The sequence below is a fragment of the Urocitellus parryii genome, chromosome 16, assembly GCF_045843805.1.
Source record: "Urocitellus parryii isolate mUroPar1 chromosome 16, mUroPar1.hap1, whole genome shotgun sequence".
NCBI classification, from domain to species: domain Eukaryota; kingdom Metazoa; phylum Chordata; class Mammalia; order Rodentia; family Sciuridae; genus Urocitellus; species Urocitellus parryii.
Window position 1 is genome coordinate 9,772,692 of NC_135546.1, and position 20,683 is coordinate 9,793,374.

The window sequence follows — 20,683 nt, forward strand, 5'->3', positions numbered from 1 at the left end:
GGCACCCCCCCAAGGACCCACCTCCTCCAGCCACACCCCGTACACCTACAATTGCCACCCAGGTAATCCCTAGTGGGATTAATGCACTGGTTATGTTAAGGCTCTCATACCAGTTGTTTCACCTCTGAACCTTCTTGCATTGTGCCACACCTGAGCTTCAGTTGGGACACCTCACGTGCTGACCATAACAGGGAAACCTGGATCCTGTGACAGACCCTCATCTGAGAAGCAAGATGCCTGTAACCCAGAGTGGTAAACAACTTACCAGACCTCAAAAGACTTCTCTGTTCATAGGCAGGACATGGAGGGCCATCCTGACCTGGCTTGAGAAGTTAGCAGGGGGTTAAGGGGTGAGAACAGAGTGGCCCCTTTGTAAAACAGGTCTTTGACTCTTGATTCCTTCATCTGGTTCTTCCTGGCACCTGCTGGCTGCTCAGATGACATTTGGGAGCGTCATTTCAGAATCACAGTACTGCTGTTCCCCCTCATGTTTTAACTGTGTCATGACTTGCCCCACTGACAGAGCTGGTCCCTGTGGAAGAAACGGAACAGGATAAGGAGCACACGTGCGAGACGCTGCTGATGTGCATTGTCACTGTCCTGAGTCATGGGCTGCGGAGTGGGGGCGGAGTAGGAGATGTGCTCAGGAAGCCATCCAAAGAGGTAGGTGGATCCCCAGGGGAAGAAGGGCAGAGGGGGCGTGTGGGGGCAGATGGTGGTGTAAACTGAAGGCACAGAGGAAGAGCTGGGAAGGGGGAGGAGCAGCCATGCAGAAGTAGCTAGGCAAGGCTTCCCTGCTCCCTCCTTTTCTCATGTTGGGGCCACGCTTCGTGGAAAGGGCCCCCCACGTTGCCCCATTCCCTAGAATTAATGGTTGTCTCCTTCAGGCTCGAGTCTGGCCTAAAGGAGACATTTCCAGAACCCTCCTGGGTGTACCAGACAATACCTGGAGAATTCACAGTGTAGACAGACCCAGGGTATGAAAAGAGACAGTGTAACCTCCACTCCAGTTGGTGCTGGGCCCCAAGCCCTGCAGGGGACAGTGAGGGAAGCACCTAACTGCCTTGCCTCTCTTCTCCAGGAACCTCTCTTTGCTGCAAGAGTGATCTATGACCTCTTGTTCTTCTTCATGGTCATCATCATCGTCCTGAACCTTATTTTTGGTGTCATCATTGACACCTTTGCTGACCTGAGAAGTGAAAAGCAGAAGAAAGAAGAGATCTTAAAGACGACATGCTTCATCTGTGGTGAGTGGCCTCCTGGGCTCTGGACAGCCAGGTGGAGGCAGGTGGGGTCATGGTGGGCTGTGCTGGGTGCTCTGTGGGACAGTGACAATGACTATGTTCCCCAAGGAACAGGGCTGTGCTTCACCTCTGTTCTGGGAAGTATTCAGAGTGCCTACAAATTCTATGCAGCCATTGCTCCTTTATCTTTAGGAATGAAGTTCTGGGAAGCAGAAACCTGACTGCACATTATTTAAATAAAAGCATCTCAGGGTCTTTTAGGGTCGGGCTGCCTGAGCTTCCCATCATAGTGAACTAGAAGGGAGATCCTGTGTCCCCTCCAGCCCGCAGACATCTTCACTGCTGTTGGAATCAGACTGTGTGTGGAAGAGTTCAGGGCTCGGGCCCCAGACCTAGACTCTGATTAAACATCTGCCACTCACCAGCATGAAGCATGGTGCAATCACTGAGCTGCTCTGAGCCTGTTCTCCTTGTCCGTGATATGGGTGCAGCTTGCATTACTGAGGGTAGGAGAGCGCTCAGGTGAGCACCTAGCACAGACCCTGGCTTAGGCATCTGAGGCCAGGTAGCAAGCTGTGCACACAGAGGGCTTTGGCTACTGAAAAAAATCATTTTCAGTATAACAACAGGAAAATATATGCAAATGAAAACTAATCCTATAAACATAGGAACTGAGTAATCACTGCAGGATTATTCATAATATAGTTATAAAATACGTATATTGTTCCCTGGTAGGGACACTAAAAACAAACAAACAAAAAAAAAAACCAAATGAGTATTTCCCCTTTAAAGATTTAAATTTCTTTTTGAAAGAATTTTTTTAGTTCTTGTTTTTTGCCCCCACTTAAAACTTTTTTAAAACTTTTCTTTTTGACATAATTTGCACTAGTCTTATGACTCTTCCATAACAAAGAATTTCTAAATACTCTTCACCCAGATCCTCCAGATCTTGTTTCTCATTTGCTTCACACACACTATTTTTCTGAACCATGTGTCTGTGGTTGACACATGTCCTCTTATTCCCAAATGTCTGTTACATATTTCCTAACAACTAGAACATTCTCCTATCTACAATATAATTACCAAAATAGGGAAATCAAAACAGATTTAAAACTATCATCTAATCTGTAGACCCTCTTCGAATTTCACCCTTCTAAGACCCAGGTCATGTGTAGCATGTGGTCGCCCTGTTTTCTTGTGCCTCCTTTGGCATTTTTTGATTTGGGTCTCTCTAGTGTTTCCTGATGGTAGAGTCAAGATTATACATTTTTTTACAGGAATATCAGAGATGTGTTCTTGTCAGCGTGTCATACCAGGAACATATGACACGGGCTCGTCTCATAGCTGGTGTTGTTCACTTTGATCACCTGGTTAACATGGTAACTGCCAAGTTCTCTCCACTATGAAGCTTATCTTTATGGGGAGATACTTTGACACTAGTAAATATCCTCTTATTTCTTAAAGGAAACTTTCAACCACTAGTTTTGGCATCGCTGATGATTCCTGTCTGAATCTGTTATCACAATGGTGACAGAAGGATAATTTTCTTATTCTTGGTATATTTGGGGTTTTTGTTTTGGTGCTGGGGAATGAACATCTCAGTGCTCTACCACTGAGCCACCTCCCCAGTCCTTTTATTTCTTGCTGAGGTTGGTCTTGAACTTGTGATCTTTAGCCTCCTGAATCACTGGGATTACAGGCATGTGTCAAGGTCCCTGACCTCCAAAATCTTGTAACGTGTCTGTACCTTGGTATTTACCTGGTTGCCTGTGCAGGCAGGAGCACTTCACACGTTCTCATTCAACCCTGAACACCCCTGGAACCTAGATGGCAGTCTTCTTCCCCTTTGCTGACAAAGCAGTCAAGGCCCATTGAAGAGATTGAGCATCAGAGGTGGGATTCACGCCCAGCTGCGTCAGACCTCACCGCCTGTGTTTTCCCATCATAAAGTGAATGTGTTGTAAAGGTTGGCATGAGACGATGGATTTTTCAAAATTGCTCAATGGGTTTTCCTGTGTCTCTTCTAGGCCTGGAGAGAGACAAGTTTGACAACAAGACGGTCACCTTTGAGGAGCACATCAAGGAAGAGCACAACATGTGGCACTATCTGTGCTTCATCGTGCTGGTCAAGGTGAAGGACTCCACCGAGTACACTGGGCCCGAGAGCTACGTGGCAGAGATGATCAAGGTAAGCCAGCCACATGGGAGGCAGCCCGAGGGTGAGCTGTGCAGCAGTGGCTCATATAGCTGTTGACTGAGCCCTTCTCACCGTGGAGGCCGAGTGCTCTCCCAGAAGGTGGCTCTCAGCCCACATCCAGGGAGGAGACGCTGAGGCTCAGAGACGTCAGCACAGGACCTTTTCTGTGGGGCTAGGGCTGGGGCCTGGCCCAACTCTCCATCTCTGTTAAGGCGGCCCTCCTCTTGGTAGTGCCCCGCCCCTCCATAAGACCTGGCTTCCCCGAGACATCGTAAAAGCAAAACGCTCACTCGGTGCAGTGGGGCACAGTTGGCCAGTGTGGGCTCAGCGCTGTTCTTCAGCAGGCAGGGACACAGGCTGGTGTAATCTGCCTCCCCACTCGATCTTCTTGCTGATGGGACATGGGCCACTGCATCCCAGGAAGAGGGCAGGCTGCTGCAGGGCTTGAGAGCTCTCGCCCACAGAGCTCGGTGGTAGCACCAGATGCGTGCTGTGGGGGTCCCAGGCCAGCTGTGCTTTCAGTCCTGTGCTTTCCAAAGTCATTACAATGTGCAGGGGTGTGTGGTGACGTGAGGCGGCAGAGATGTGAAGTCAGGGATCTGTGCACTCGCTCTCTCAGTTGCGGGGGTGGGGGAGGGACTGGCGTCCTACTGCCTTCCTTCCTATCCCAAGGACTAGCGAACCACCCGGAACTGAGCTGCTCATGTACGATGTACTGTGAAGCTTGTCTTGTCACAATGTGGCATGCAGCTCGGGGGTTGTGAGCACCACTGGTGTGTGTGGTGCAGGCAGCAATCACTTGGTAGTATGGCTGGAACCCCCAGGTTCTGGAGGGCTTTTTGGGGGTGTCCACAATGTAGGAGTCCTGTGCTGTCTGTACCCTTGAGGTCCTCAGGGTCCAGTTCCTTGTTTCGTATACGTATGAATCACCTGTGATCTCACTAAAACTCCAGTTGTGACTAGGCAGTCAGTGCCAGGGCTTGGCCATTTCCATCCACCTCCCTGGGGGGCTCTGAAGCCCACAGAAGAGGCAGGACGGGTCCTGGTCCAGCCTGGATGGTGTAGGGAAGCATACCTCGTCATGTGCCTGCATCCAGCCTGCTTCCAAGTGCCTGGTTCTTTTACTTCCTGCGTCGTATTCAGTTATTAAGATGACCCTAAGTGGGCAGCGAGGAGCAGGAGAATTTGGGGTTGAGGAGAAATGGATGAGGGTTCACAGCAAAGATGACTTGAAAAAGAGGAGGAACCAAGAGAAGGAAGGGGAGAGAAACGTACGAGGACAAGGGTATGGTGTCTCCTTTTGCACATGAAAGCCCGGCAGTGGGTAGGTGACTTGAGTGTTAACTGCCCCAAAGGTCCTGAGCCAGGATTCAGAGAAGACACTTGAGGTCCGTGTTGTGGGAGGCAGCCGGAGGGTGTGTCGGGATGTTGGGACTGTGGAGGGGAGCTTGTGCCACCTCCATAGGAGACTTTCTCTGAGACGCCCTCAGGTGCTTTTTCCTCCTCTACTTGGTGACACTGGCAAATCAAACCATGTCCTCAGCCCAACACCAATCTGTGCACCTGCATGGAAAAGCCACTCTTGTTTCTCCTTACTCTGTCACCTTCTCTCTCAGTGTCTGAATGTGCCCCGTTTTAAAAATCTCTCTGCCGCTGGGTAGGGTGGTGCAGTTCAAGGCCAGACTCAGCAAGATAGTGAGGCCCTAAACAACTTATCAAGACCCCATCTCTAAAGGGGCTGAGGTTGTGGCTCAGTGGTAGAGCACCCCAGGTTCAGTCCCTGCTGCCGAAGGGAAAAAAAAAAATCTCTCCAGGACCAGTACTGATGTTTTCTGTTAATCACCTTACTTTACGGTCACAGGAAACTCTCGTGCCCTTGTGGGCTTCTGTCTCAATTGTGCAGACTTAAATGAGTCTTGTGAGCAGTCACTTGATGAGGATTAAGAGCCAGGGTGACCCTGCCTGCCACCCGCCATCAGAGCCTTCTGCACGGGATGCTCTGAGGCTCCAGGTCTTGGGAGCACTGCTCTGCCAGCACCATTCTTTGATTGTATGAGACGTCCTGTCAGAAAGCCTCAGGATCTGTGGCATCAAAGAATTCTTATGTGTGAATGTCAAAGCTGCTGAGCAGCCAGGTGTTTTGTGCGCTAAGCGATGGCACAGTCAGTATTGGAACCACCAGCCGACAGGAAGTGCCGCTCAGGGCAGCACTGATTTCAGTGGTGTCTGATCTTGATGCCACATGAATCCAAAAGGGCATTAGACAAATGAAGGTAGGAACTAAGGTGCTCCGTTGAATTGTTTGGCAGGGTCGGGAGTCCTGGGGCCCTCAGAGCTGCAGTGGAGCAGGCTGCCTGCCCCCTGGTGGACCCGACTCAGTCACACCCTAAAGTCCCCAGGAGCCTCTCTCTGAGGAAGTGTGCCTGCTCTGCACTGGTCCTGGGAAGAAAAAAAAAAAAAAATCAAGTGATCTATTCCTAGAGCCACCCTCAAGCCTGCCAGGAGTGCCTCCTGGATCAGAGAGAAGGGACAGCTCACCATCACTGAGGGCAGAGGAAAGAAAAGGGGGGGTGCCACCCTTCTGCTGGCCTCGTGTCCCAAAACAAATCTTTAAGACAGGTCCTTTTGGAGTATGTGGCCCTCAGGAAAGCCACCCTTTGCCTAATGTGAGAGGCAGGGAAGTTCAGTTCTGCCAGAGGCCAGCCGCCAGGGCCTGGGGCAGTCACTGCGTGGGAGGTCCCAGTGCCCTCAGAACAGCCCCTTGCAGACAGTGGCATCAGGATTGGCAGATAGGTTTCATCCAGCTGGTAGAATCTGCCTAGAGTGCTGTGTTGAGATGAGTTCTGGGAAACCCAGGGTGGCTCTAGGGGCATAACTGATGACTAACCACGGATGGAAGGGGAGGAGAGGACGGCAGTGTCCTGAGCGTTGCCCCTCCAGCCTAGACCCAGGTCCCAAGGTGCACCTCCTCCTTTGCTCACTGTCTGGCTGTATCAAAACAGACAGGCTGGCCAGGTCACATGGGTCACCCTCAGTAACTCCTAGTCAGGGGCAGGATTGCTGCTCGGTAGAGCTGGAAAGAGGGTATTTCATGCCATCCCTGCAGGGAGGGAAAGGAGGACCTGTGTCTTAGTTAAGAACTTTGTGGTAGCTACTCAGAAATTAACAGGAGATGGAATGTTGTCTTCTTCCCATCATCTCCTCTTGTGTTTGATTGAAGATGGGAATGTCCCTGACCAAACCAGGGCCAGACTGATGGACATGACCAACTTCTCCCTCCCCAGGGACTGGACTGGAGGCAGGAGGTCCAAGCTTTTTTTCAGTCCTGCTGGTCCTTAGCCATGCAAACTTGGGCCAGTCAGGGGACAGTACTGACCTGAGCTTCCCGTCTGTAAATCAAGGTTGATCTCTCCACATCTGTTGAGGGTGGCAGTGAGATGAACCATCAGAACCTGGTGGGTGGTGGGCACTCATGGAGGGAGGCCTCAGATCATGGAAGCAGAGGGCCGTGGGTGACAGAAGAGGTACCGGAAGCTTCGTTTCCTGTAGTTCCAGGACTGTGTGAGACACCTTGATTAGCTGTTGCTCACAGAGATCAGAATGGGCATCTGTCTCTCAGAACCTGCTCCCATGAAAACCCATGTCTTCCTCTAACTGTCCCTGAACTGTGAGGCAGGGCATGGTTGCCAATGTCACTTTCCTCTTGGACCCCAAGAAGGATACCTTCGGATTCTGTCCTTGTGTCTGGTGGTCTCCTCATGCTTTCCCTGCTGGGCATCTGAGCTGCACTTGATTGGAGAAGTGGTCTCAGGTTCTTGGGGTGTGCTGTGAGGTGCCACCTGGTTCACTGGTAGACTTGTCCCTTGACTTAAGCACCTGATGGCAGGTGCTGCTGTGATTCCAAGGCCAGGCCGGCTCAGGCTCCTCCACTGTTTCTTACAGCACCACTCAGGAGGAGAGGGCCTGTGGAGTGACCTCACACAACCCTTGGCCGGCCAGAGAAAGAGAAGACTGCCAAGTTCCCTTTCCACAGGGGAAGGTGGATTTTGATGCTATTGTAGAGTTTGGGTGGTGCTTTATCTTAATAAATAAACGTTCATGATTATTTAGGTGACACACCCCCTTTTTCCTATTATTTTAGCACCTTTTGTGCCAGTAGAACAGAATTTGTGCTGGCCAATCTGCAGATGGTCATTGGGAAGGCCGTGCTATTGGATGAGAAATTCGTTATGAGCACTTTGCCCAAGAGTGTTGAAATTCTGCACAAATGGCAGTTTTATAGGAAAAAAGAACATGATTCCCAGGAAAGAGGGAGCAGTCCCTTATTCCTACTAAGTCAGATGCTGGAAGACTACCCACTTGGCTTTTAGAGGATAATTTAAAGAAAAGCAAACTGAGTGAAAAAGGAGACTTCTGTCGATTTCACTTCTTTATCTTGGGATTCCTCCCTCAGTAACACGTCTTATTCATGTTTCTGGGGGAATTGCATTAGAGACAGAGTATTGTTCCTTTGCTGGTATCTTGGGCTGCTGTGGCCACTGCTGTCCAGGAGGGCATGTTCAATCACCACGAATAAGGGCAGTAAGACCACTGGGGAGAAGCCACCACGCCATGAGTGGCTGGGAACCCTGCGGCTGCTGGGAGAGCCGGCTCTGCTTTGCTACTGCTAGGGCTGATTGGATAACAACAGATGATAGGGTTTTGTTTTTGTATTTTGCTGCGCTGGGGACCAAGCACCTAGTACATCCTGGGATCTACCACTGCACAATGTCCCCAGCCCACTAACAGGTTATCTTTAATCTTCATGTGCAAAATAGATAATGTAAGATCTTGTGTAATCCTCCCCTTGATGTAGCAGGTGGCAGTACGGCCACTTTTCAGATGGGAACTTCAAGTTCCAGAAGGTTGGCTGGGCAGCTTCTTTCTCTAGGGCCACTCGGCTGGATCAGAGCTGGAGTCAGAACTCAAGTCCTGGGGTGTGCAGACCCATACATCCCCGAGTGCCTGCAGGCGGGACCACCCCTATACCTGCACACAGGGCCCTGTGTGTCAACAGCCTGTGGCATTGGTTGCCTGGCTGCACCTGGTTTTTCTGACCCAGTCTGGCCTAACTCCCAGACTGTTGGGGCTGAATTAGCCTCTAAAGAGGCAGGAAAAGGCCCTGTGGGGAGAGGGAGGAGGGTGTGAAAGAGGATCTCCTGGGGATGCTGGCTGACTCCACAAGAGCTTCTAGTTGGACTGGTTTCATTCTCAGAGCCACTCCCCTGCACAGCTCCTCAGGCGACCACTTCAATCAAGCACCAGAGGGGTTGTTGAAGGACAGAGTGGGGGGGGGGGAGGGGAGCGTGTGGCTCTTGCCACAGATGGATTTAGAATATATGGGAATTTTGACTGGTTAAATTATCATAAGCTCCACTGCCTCACTTCATCTTGAGACAGGGAATATGTGTCTTCTGGTGGCCAGATCTGGAGGGCAGAGTGGTGTCTGAGTCCCAGGGAAAGGCGACTCACCAGAACCACAGCCAGACGAGCTCCACGCCCAGGTGACTCATCCCCTTGAGCAGGACTTTCTAGTCACTAAGCAGCGTCTGGTCAGGTCAGCCTTTAATCCCAGGGCCGACTCTTTCTCACAGTGGCAGAGGGTTCCCTACTCTGTCTTTTCTCAGGTCGTGGGGTGCTCAGGCATGGCAGAAAGGAGCCAGCATTCCTAGAAAAGAACTTTCCTAAAAAGTTTCCTAAAGCCTGGCACAGTTGGCATGAGAAAAGCAATATGCGAGTCTTTATGACTCAAAACATCTCCTGGGTCAGTTTTCCAAGCAACTAAATTATTTTAGCAAATTAAGTGCCGCTGAACATCTGTGAGGATGCAGTGGGACAGCTGGCCCTGGCACCGTGTTTATCTGTTTGATGAGAAGACAGTGCATTAACAAGGGCAGGGGATCAAAATGGGAACTGAGCACCTACATGACACTCCTTTCTGTTTGAAAGCAGAACTGGCCAAAGTCTTGCCCCTTTCTTGACCCGAGAGGGAGCCTGGTGCTGTAAAAATCTGCAGGCTGGCACTATGCATGGTGGGGACATGGCTTTGCCGAGAGGGGTAGTCCAGGTGACCCACAGGGGGGAAAAGAGACTCAGAGTTCATGGATCGTGATGAGATGGGAGTGGGGCCCTGGATGTCAGAGGGAAAGGTTGGCGAAAGTGGTGGCCACTGTCAGGAAGGGAACATGAAACTTGGCATCGCCATCCTGAGGGGTCTCAGTTCAAGGAAATTAGAAATCGGGGTCCCTGCCAGATGGGAGATGAGGGCGAGCCCTGCAGGCCATGTGGCCTCACTCTCTAGACGTTCCCATGCCCCGGGTGGCACCTCCTCTGTGCTTTGTCAGGCAGGCAGGTCATGGCAGTTGGTAACGTGACGCTGACAACTTTGCTTCATGCAGATGACAATAAGGGGTTTGGACTTTTATTCGAGAATTCTAGTGAGGATGCTGGGGGGGGGTGGGGGTTTAGTTCTGGGGCTGTGGATCTGGGTGTTGGCAAGTGCTGTATCAACAGCTTCGTTACTAACCTAGGAGGCCGTGAGCCTTGGTTGAAATGTCATCTGGGCTCCGAGAGCCATGTGTGGCGCCCTGTGCTGCTCTCTAAATATGATTCTCAGAATGCCTGCTGGAGTTAGCTGACACCACAGCAGTGCAGGACTATCACAGAAGAGAGAAATGGAGAGCAAGTTGGCATCCGCTTCACTGTGGCTGGAAAGAGCATGTCAGCATCCTTGGAGCTGCCTCCCCACCAGCCAGGCCCTCACCCCACCCTCTGCACTTGAGCTGGGGTTGCTGAGCTTAACTGTCCCCACCCAGCCTCGTAACATGTCCTACCCTCTAGTCCAGAGGGGATGCAGTCGCCTCACTCTCCGAATACCTTTCTTTTTATCATGAAGCACTTAGCACCTGACCCCAGCTCCCAGGCATTGACATGCGGCTTGTAACCGTGACAGGAGCAGAAGCGCAAAGCATTAAGGCAGAGCACAGAGGGCCAGGTTACTGGTCAGGGGCCTGTGCACAGCAAGGGTTAGGTCTGGCAATAGAAAAGAATTGGTTTCTCCCCATTGATTGTTTCATCCAAGGATATGAGTGGGAACGCAGGTTCCCACACCTGTCTGTAAATGCATACACAACACGCACTTTCCTCAACTTGGCAGGTTTGATAACTCTCAAAATGCCTTTTTTTTTTGCCTCCATACCTTGAGGCTTCCTCTACTGCAAACTCGGAGTTGTCCCACTGGCCCCTTAGATTCCAGGCATCCTAACTACTTTTACTGCCTACATTTCCTTTTTATTCTAAAATTGACTTTGACAGAGCTAGACCGCAGGGTCCTCTGCTACTGAGAGGTTTGCATCCATAAAAATACTTCATCTGGGAAAATGTTCTGGATTTCACTGTCTTTATCAAGTACATAGAATTTTTACAGAATTCTGAATCTCTCTGAAATGAAGCCTCCTAGCATGCCCCCCGGGAACGTGAGAAGGACAGACAGACTTGAGCTTTCACCTTACATAGACCTTCGTGCTTCCATGGGTCCAGTGAGGAAGTTGAACCAAAGAGGCTGTAGTCCCCATTTGAGCTCTGAAATTCCATGATGCAACTTTCAAAGTTGAGTCAGGAGTTCCTGAAATACCACAGAGGGCAGCACAGGCCTCAGGGTTTGTAACTGGAACAAGGTATCCAGGAGGAGAAGGTAGACCTGGGTGACCTGGTAAATACTGTGGTCAGAATGCACAGGGGGGATTAGGAAATGGGGGATTTGGAGAAATGGTCCCTGGAGGATGATCTCTGTCACCCTTAGGAGACAGCATGGCCTTACTTGGCAAACCACTCTCAGGGCAGCAGACAGCTGCTTTGATTCCTTATGAAGTCCTGTGGACGGTGATCAAGATCACACCTGCCTAGCACTTGTTTCTCAGTGTGTCCAGCAGGGCTGACCTTGAGTAAAACCATTGTAGTCCTGAGCTGTCCCATCTATGAACCCATCAGATGCAAGGCTCTGTCATGTGGAACAGCTTGATATGAGGCTCGTGACTGCTTATCTTTGTGTACCTTCAAAGATAAACCTAAGTGCGTTCCCCTGAAATAAGAGCAAAGAACTTCGGAAAGCTGTCTAGGTGGGCTTAAAAACTGTATTTTATACCAAATTAATAAGAGCAAGATTAGAAACTAATGGAAACCAGAAAAGAATTTGAGAAAACCAATGAAGATTGCTAAAATCCCCCATCTCACCACTGAGAATGTTCTGGTAAGTTTCTTAGTTAATTGAGAAGGCCGGGGAGTTGCACAAATGGAATCTCCAGGGCCAGCTGGGACGCTGACTGGGGAGGGGCAAGTCAGCCTGGTTGTTGTTAGGCATCTCCAACGGGCTAGCCCTGCCCTCCACCTTTCTGTCCTCCTCTGTGAGTTCTGGTTTCCTCACATGGCAGCCCCAGGTGCCTAGGACCCAGCTGTGCCACGCAAGGTGGTGAGCCCTGCCTTTTCACTGCCTAGGGGATAGTGCACCTGTGGCCCCAGAATGACTTCAAAGAATGATTTTGCAGCTGGGTCTTCTGGGGATTTCATCAGAAGTGGGTGTGGCTCTCCCTGCTGGCAGGAGCTCCTCTTTGTTACTCTCTGTCGTCCAAGAACAGCTATTAACCCAGTCTGGGAAGGGTAATTGGTCATTAGTGCCTAGCTGAAGATTATATAACATGGCCTGTTTTGGTAATGTCACTCAGAGCTCAAAACAGAACTGTACTGATACCTCACCTTGTGAGCACCCTGGACAGCCTTTCTGGGGCTTAGTTAGTAAAAGAGAAATCAGTGTCTCTGAAAGTCCAGAGACAGAAGCTGCACAGAAGAGAAGCATTGAAACTCGAGTTCATACCTGGAGTGCAGTGCTCCCTCGATGCTGGCTTTGTGACCATGGGCTGGGGACATTATTGATTAACGCCTTTGCACAGTGCTTTCCAGGTTATGGGACACAGCCCTGTGATCTCAGTGCAGTAGCTGGTGATCGCTTTCAAAAAACAAAACCAAAAACCCAGGAGCTAAATGAGCTGACCCTTTAACTCTCTGGTACACACTTGGAAGAACCACACCTCAGACTCCACTTGGCTTCTAGAAATTTCAGGCACTAATCCTTATCCTGTCACAGGCTGCTGTAGAAATATAGGGACTGTGTGACAGATAGTATCCCTATCTTTCTGGTACCTGAATTTGCGGGTAGACAACAAATCCCCAGGTGTGAAACCTTTCTTAATAGACTTTCAGAATAACAGAAGGATGGAGAAGGAAGTACACATTTCCCATATGCCTCCTTCTCTTTCTACTCCCCCCATCCCCTGATTATTAACATTTCATATCCCTGTGGTATACACATTGCTAGGCCGGAATTCTGCACTGTTTTATTTACTGTTTTGGTACTGATGATTGAATCTAGGGGCGTTCAACCAGTGAGCTACACCCCTAGTCTTTTTTTGAGACCGAAGTTCCAACTTGCAATCCTCCTGCCCCAGCCCCTGCAGTCTCTGGGATTACAGCTCACTGCAAATCTAGAGTTTTCATTCGGTCTCGCTCTTGGTGATACACAGGCTACAAATGTGTGATGACATGTACCCACCATCAGGGCATCACACAGAATAGTTACAGTGTGCTGAAAAGGCCTCCATGCTCCACCTAGTCGCCCCCCACTATCTTGATGTGCCCAGAGCTGGGATCTATTTTTTCATGGATTAATTTTATTCATTGAGCATAGAGATCAACCCTAGTTTGTTACCGAGAGTGGTAGATTGTGGCTTTTTCTTTTACTGTGATCTTAGAAAAATGAGCTCTAACTGGTAATTATTTCAGTGGAAATAACAATCCTAACTCACCAAAGGGGCTTAAAATGTACCAAGTGTTCTGTGTCCTGTCTTTGTGAAGTTCAGCCCTGACTTCAGCTGCCCCCCCCAGGGATCCTCTGAGTGGGGAGACTGAACCTATTTCCACCCCCCTCCCCAGTCATTCCTATCCCTCTTCCTGTTTGTAAGGTAGGCAGAAACGCAGCTGCCACCTCCGTTGAAAAGACAGTCTTTCCTCTAGAATCTTCCCAGAGGGGCTTCTCAGGAGTAAAGAAGCAACTTCTCCCTTTTCCTAGAAACCATCTTCCTTCCATGACCCTATCATCATCAAGCCCCCACCCCACCCAAAACACCTCATTCTCTCATCTGGCTAGAGAAGAACAAAGCGTACAACCATTAGTGTTCCCCTGTCCAGTTGGTAGGCTTCTCCACCTGGCAGAGTTGGTCTACGGAGGTGAGGGATTCTCAGGAGTCTTTCTTAGAATAGCCTCTCAGTTGAGCCTGGAAAGGGGGAAAAACAAAAAACTTCTCAGAATGGCAAACAGAGTGTTTGCCTCTTACAATCCAGCCTCCTCCTCCCTCCTTCCAGTCAAGGAGGTTTCGAGAGGCTGGTCAGTGCCGCCCCCACGTCCTAAACTTCAGGGTGTGCCTTTGCAGGGACTTTTCCAACTTTACCTAGAAAAGAAGTAACCAGAACCCAGCGCTTGTGGTCAGCCTGCTTCCGGCTGTGGCTTCAGTTAGTCTGTCTGCTCTGACAGAGGAAGCAGTGACAGGAACTGCCCTGGTTGGACCAGGAGGTCCGTGCAGACAGGGCTGCATCACACTGGCATGTGAGATGCCAGCAGTGAGGAGAGGGAGGGGAGCAGAGACGCATGCCACCCACAGACCCTCTCCCAGCCCTGCAGCCACACGCACTGGCCCCAAGGTGAATCCCTGTGTAAACAGAGGGAGTTTGTTGAACGGCACTTTCCAAAAAGGCAGTAGAAGCCAGAACAGTGAGACGTGGGATTGTGCAAACATCCTGGACCTTGGGACACCGGCTGGCTGGAGAGCTGTGGGTGACAGGCCTCCCTGGAATGACGGAGCACACAAGCTCACCATGTTGAAAGTCTTAGCTAAAGAGGAAGTCCCTGGATTCGGGCTTTGTCTCTGCTCCTGTGGGAGGCACTAGGAGAGTCTAAACATTTTCATTGGGGGATTTGGATTCCCTGTACTCAGGTGGGTCAGGCCAGTGGAGTTTCTCCTCCTGAGCAGGAGGCAAAACCAGCTGGAAAGGGAGAGGACAGCTTGGCTAGAATCGCTAATTAATTTGGCTACTGTTTGATAATTTGAGATTTGACTCAACAGCCCGGGATATTTGTTTAATTAAAATGCTAGGGTTGTGGCTCAGAGGTAGAGCTCTTGCCTAGCACTTGGGAGGCCCCGAGTTCGATCTTCAGCACCACACAATAAAAGAAAGGTATTGTGTCCAACTACAACTAAAAAGATATAGATATCTATAAAAAATAGTGGCAACATCCGGGATCTACCCACTTCTGTGTGTGCTGTCCAGGGCGTACCATTCCCTGCAGTTTGAGTTTGTTTTGTGCAGACTGGGATATTGGAGGGGTCTCACCCACCCAGCTTTTCATAAGGTGGCCTTGGAGAGGAGCCTGAAGCAGAGGGCTGGTAAATAACTAGACCAGGAAACTCCTTTCCTACCTTTGCATTGAAGGTATGCTGGGAAATGGAAGAGAGGGTTATCCCTCATATGTGGTTCCCAGCAAGCACAGCCTCCCTGTGAAGGGTTGGATTTTTGAAGTTTGATTCAGTTGCAAGGCATTTTTTGAATTGGATATAAAAATATGTTCAATCATCTGCCATCAAGTAAAATGGACACTCTAGAAAGATGTGTTTTTTCTGCGTGTGCTTATGTCTTCTTGGGCAGTGCCTTCATGCCCCAGGATTATAGGTATCCTACGGACAAAAGCACAAATCAAGTAAAAAAAATTAAAAAATCACAGGATCTGAGAGCCTCTGCTTCAACAATGAGGTGAGTGGCAGTCATCCTCATGCCAGGGTCCCCACCTCACCCCCAGAACACCTGTAGGCACTCAGGCCTTGGTGCCAGCTAGGTGGTTCAGCTAGGGAGCTCCTTCGACTCAGACGTTTTCAGGACAGAGACCCCGTCTTTCCCATCTGTACTTCCTCATGCTCTTAGGCCTGGGCTGGGCAAAGAAATTGTGCAAGTTCCCTAAACAGCTCTTAAATGGAGGAAGTCTGTGCACTTTGCACCAATTTGTTTAAACACCTTTCTAAAGTTCTTCCTGGGGCCAGGGAACCACATACACTGTGAAAGCAGGTAGGAATCTGCCACAGAACAATTCTCATTTTCATCTGTCATTGTCTGGTCACTTGTCATTAGAATAAGGAGGAGACGTTACTTCCTGAGCTTTCGCTGTGTGCAGAATTGTGCACGGATCTTCCAGAGACTTTTGAAGATGTCATTCATGTGGACTCTGGAAATCTTCACTTTATATTTTTCTAGAGGGTTTGCTAAGCAAATGCACCCAGGAGAGGTCGGATTCACTTGCACCTCCATGCTCAGTCAGCTAAAGTCCTGGCTGTTCCCTGAAATGGCAGCCACAGGTGTCAGGCAGAGTGACTGGACCTCTTCCTGCCCTCTCTGATGTGTTGAGGCTGCCTTCTTGTCTGTTCCTTTCTAGAGGGTCCAGGGTGCCAGACTGGCTTCCTACTGCTCTCTGCTGTATCCTCAGCATAGAGCAATGAGGGCTCCTGAAGCGCTTGTTGAGTTTGCCACAAGTATTTTTAAAAAAATACTTTCCAGTGTTTATACTTCTTATTCGAATTCATATAACTATCAAATATCTGACCCCCACCTAAAAAAAAAAATACTCAGTTGGAGCAGTCTATGATTTCTAAGCACTAGATAATTTTCAGAATCTGCTTTGAAAAATAGCCATTGGCTTCTTGCTGCCACCTACCCCTACCCTCCCCAACCCCTGACAAACTACTCTTTCAGAGCCTCGGATTTCCGCATCTTTACGTACAGTGGTGGGACTGGTGATCTCTTAAGTTCTCTCCTGGCAGTACATTTTGTCACATCCCAGTTGATGGCCTAACTATGGGTACCCCCCTTTGACAAGGCAAGTGAGACTTTTGTCTCCTCCTCTGGAATTAGTAGCATTCACTGGGGTGTCCAGGACCTCTGATGCCTGGGTTGGGCTCCTGGCTCCTTCAGGTGGGTGCTCCCCATCCCCACTCCACAACTGGCCCAGGGGGAGGGAGCTCTTCTGAGAAGGTAGCTCCATTCCTCCAAGTTGTACCAATATTGAATGTGGGCTGTTTCCTTGGTGGGAAAATGGGGCTATCAGATCTGAAGGGTGGACACTGGGGCAGTGAATCTAATTAGTGATGGCCACACCGGGGAAACTGATTACCAGTGGAGAAACACTAATGTTTGTAAGATGGTAGCTTAAAAAATGTTATTTTGTGAAATGATCTTTTGCCTGTTACTCTGTGGTGGGAAATGAACAGAGGGGTACGTGAAGGCACTTGTGAATGAAGCGCTTATCTCAAAGTCTGGGAAGGCAGAGATCATCTCTTTCCTCTCCTGCAGTCACTGCAGGCAACTCCAACGTGCTGTTTTCACATGTCTTATCAAGGGTGCACACAGGACACAGTGTTGCTCCATCCTTCCACAAACCAGGGCAGAGTGTTGTGTCTTCCCAAAGGTGGCCCCAGCCCTCATGATGCAGGTGGGCTAGTGAGTTCCTGCCTGTGAGACTCTCCTGATGTCTTGAGTGAACACCCTAAAGTAGATGTGCTGCGCCTGTTGTGACATTTTCCAACTAGTTCTTATATGGTTTCTACCCTGTGAGGTTGCCTTAGGTCATGACACAGTTTAACCATTTCACTTGATTCATAATATTTAGATATGCCTTATGGATTTTACCTTTTTTGGGCGGGGAGGGGTACTGGGGATTTAACCCAGAAATGCTTAACCTCTGAGCCACATCTCCAGTCCTTTCTATTTTTTATTTTGAGACTGAGTCTTGCTAAGTTGAACAGGCTAACCTTGAGCGCCTCCTGCCTCAGCCTCCCTAGTTGCTGAGATCATAGACATGCACCACCACACCCAGTTGAAGCCTTCTGTGTATAACAGAGGTTGGCAAACTCTGTCCAGCAGACCGAACACAGTGGCACCATCCACTTATATATGGTCTGTGGTTGTATGGGGACTACAATACAGAGTAGTTGTAACAGAGACCATGTTGTCCACAAAGCCAGGAACATTGACTGTCAACATTCTCATTATATTAAAAAAAGTTCCTGACCCCTGGTGTACACAAAGCAGAGATAACATGTTCATTGTGCGTGTTTGGGGAGGTAGAAGCATGATTACTTCTGGAAAGTCTATTAAACTTAGCCTGCCAAGACCAAAATGGGCCAGGTGAGGAGGACACCAGATACATCTGGAATGAGTCAGCTTTCTTCCTCTGGCTGATTGAGCTGCTCTTTTGCTCATACCTGCCTCTCTGAATAGAGCCTAGGTATGAAGAAAGCTGTGAAGGAGAAGGCGTATATGGTGGGAGGAAGTGAGGCCAGAAGAGAGGAAACCCATCCTGCTAACCAGCAGTGAGAAACACTGTGCCCTCGGGGAAGGAGGCTGAACGGTCAGTCTGCCTCCTACAGTGGACAGCTCCCATTAAGCTTTTCAGCATGGGAAGAACAGGAAACCAGTAGGGTGGTGTCCATAAGCTCTGAAACTGGGAAAATGATTGGGGAGCCCCCCAGGCCTTGTTTTCAGCCTCTTCAACGATCCCCTTACCAGGCACATTATATTGCACTATTCTGTTGAAATGCCAGAACCCGTGGGCTCTTAAAATATGCAGCCTAGCATGTGAGAGACCCTGGGTTTAATCCTCAGTACTACGTAAATAAATAAAATTTTAAAAGTTTTAAGAATATGCAGCATAGTATGAGCTACCTAGAGTAGGCAAGTTCAGATTATAAAATGGAGGCTGCCATCAGTGGTTTGGGATTTCAGTTGGGAAGATTGAAAAATGTTCTGGTTTCCAGGTACAGTGGTGCATATCTGCAACCCCAGCAATTCCAGAGGCTGAAGCAGGAGGATGGCAAGGTGGAGGCCAGCCTCACCAATTTAGCAACACCCTGCTTCAAAATAAAAAGGACTAGATTATAACTCAGTGGTAGAGCACTCCTGGTTCAATCCCTGGTACCACAAAAAAAGAAAAAAAAATGTTGTGGTGATACTTGCACAGTGGTGTGAATGTACTTCATACCACTTCGAAATTTCAAAAATGGCTAAAGTGTGCTGTGCACATTTTACCACAATTTAAAACAGAACTCATCACCAGCCTTATCCTGTGAAAAGACCAGAGCCCCCGCAGCAGTATTCAGAGTTGCAGATGAGGACTCTAATTTGGAAACCTTCCCCCCTCCCCAGTTAAATGTTAAAACAACTTCCTTTTCTAAGAATTAAGAGGTCCATTATGTTCTCTTTAAAAGATCATTACTGAATAGTTAAAAAGCATAATACCACATTTGTTTCACAAGGGACAGATCACATAGAGACGCCCCGTAGTCCAAACGGCATGGTATGGCGGCCTTTCTGACCCTCTACTAACTCCCACTCTTTCTTTTTCCTTCATGTGGATTATAGGAAAGAAACCTTGACTGGTTCCCCAGGATGAGAGCCATGTCCTTGGTCAGCAGCGATTCCGAAGGAGAACAGAATGAGCTGAGGAACCTGCAGGAGAAGCTGGAATCCACCATGAAGCTTGTCACTAATCTCTCTGGACAGCTGTCAGAATTAAAGGACCAGGTAAAGGAGGGAAACCCCGACTTCCCAACACACACATGCCCCTGAAATGGGACTGCAGGGACAGTGCTGCAGTCGTCATGTTACCATGTTAAAAGTACTTAGCCTGAAAGGCAGGGGACTGGGCAGGAGAGGACAGACCCGGCACCAATCAAAAGATAAGGCCATACTGCTTTCAGTGCTGCTAAGGACATGGTTTTAATATGAAAAAAAAAAAAAAAAAAAAAGTCAAAATGCAAACTACTTTACCCAAGTACTGGACAAGAAAAAAAAATGCCTAATTCTCTTTGCGGAGACATAGAATGAAAAGCTCTTTCTTGTTTGGCTACTTAGCCCTCAGATTTCTCAAATCTTCATCGAAGAGATGTAAATTCGGCATCCTGGGATAAACTATAGTCATGGAAAAGCCTGTTTGGGTTCATTCGTTTGCCAAATGCTTATGAAGTGGCTGCCAGGTTCGTGATAGAAAGTGACAGAGACATAATCTCAGGTCTCCCAGAGGGTGGGAGTCCACACTGCCCTTCCTGCTCCTATGATAAATGCTTTACCTTTTAAGGTAAGGGGAGCAGATTTAAACCAAACCCTGTATAACCCCTTAAGTTGAACACTCTGTCACCAGGTGATTACCTAGTTATAGGATGGCCTGTGCCCTGCTCCTTAGCAGACTGATCTTGCATTTCTGTAGCTGACAGGGATAATCATGTACAGACAGGTACAGTTCAGCATTTTGTTTAAGTTTCTGAAAGCTTTCTCTGTAGACTAGATGAATTTGGTCCAGGCAACTTGGCCCCGGAGGTAAGTTGCAGGATGCACCCCCAGGTGATTGAGTACATAACTGGCGAAGGCTTCATCTACCACCAACTCTTCGAGATAGTGCACAGAGCCTAATTAATAATCCTGCTTTAAGTTTATTCCTTTTGAAACTAAATTATTCCCAACTAAGCCCCCCAAATGCCAGCTGGCCTCAAGTTCTTTTTTTTCGTATGTATTCAGATATAAATTTTAAAAAGACGAATAAAGAAAGCAGACCTTATTGATGAAGGCTGCCTACATCCCTGAGCTTGGTGGCATCCTAAAATGAGTAATACCTGAAGACTAATCAAGATCTAACTAGATTACTTTGTTTATTAACTGTTCGCCCTGCTGTGCAACATTTGACAAATCTTGGCAAGACTGAACTGACATGTGATGCTGCAGCTGCCTCTGTCCTTGCCAGTCCCCAGGGCAATTTCTTAAAGACCCTCCCAAGCTGGAGTTCTCATCCTTTCCCTCTGGAGATAGTTGTGGCTTCAAGAAATTCAATTTTATCAGATGTTTTAAATTAGGTTCCCAAAGAAGCTCACACTGATCTAGGACAGACCAATGAAGGAACTGGCTCACCAGAAAGTCTGGTGACACGCATCATCTGTGCTAGATGCGTGTAGCACCAGAACTACAGCTATAGGGATATCCTGGCTCCTAAGTCCGACGGCAGCCCAGGTTTGTTCTTGCTCATTCATGACTAATTCTCATTGTCACACCTGGATGCTCTTCA

The 20,683-nt window shown here is 48.8% G+C and overlaps 1 protein-coding gene across 1 annotated transcript in view; it reads left to right on the plus strand.

Annotated features, from left to right (window-relative positions):
- The window catches only part of Itpr1 (inositol 1,4,5-trisphosphate receptor type 1), a 307,500-nt gene that overhangs the window by 279,289 nt on the left and 7,528 nt on the right, over positions 1-20,683 (plus strand). Inside the window, exons 57-60 of the mRNA XM_077793448.1 lie at positions 524-663; positions 1,082-1,247; positions 3,272-3,432; positions 18,991-19,152. Coding sequence (XP_077649574.1) covers positions 524-663; positions 1,082-1,247; positions 3,272-3,432; positions 18,991-19,152 — 629 coding nt within the window. The remainder of the gene's footprint in view (positions 1-523; positions 664-1,081; positions 1,248-3,271; positions 3,433-18,990; positions 19,153-20,683) is intronic.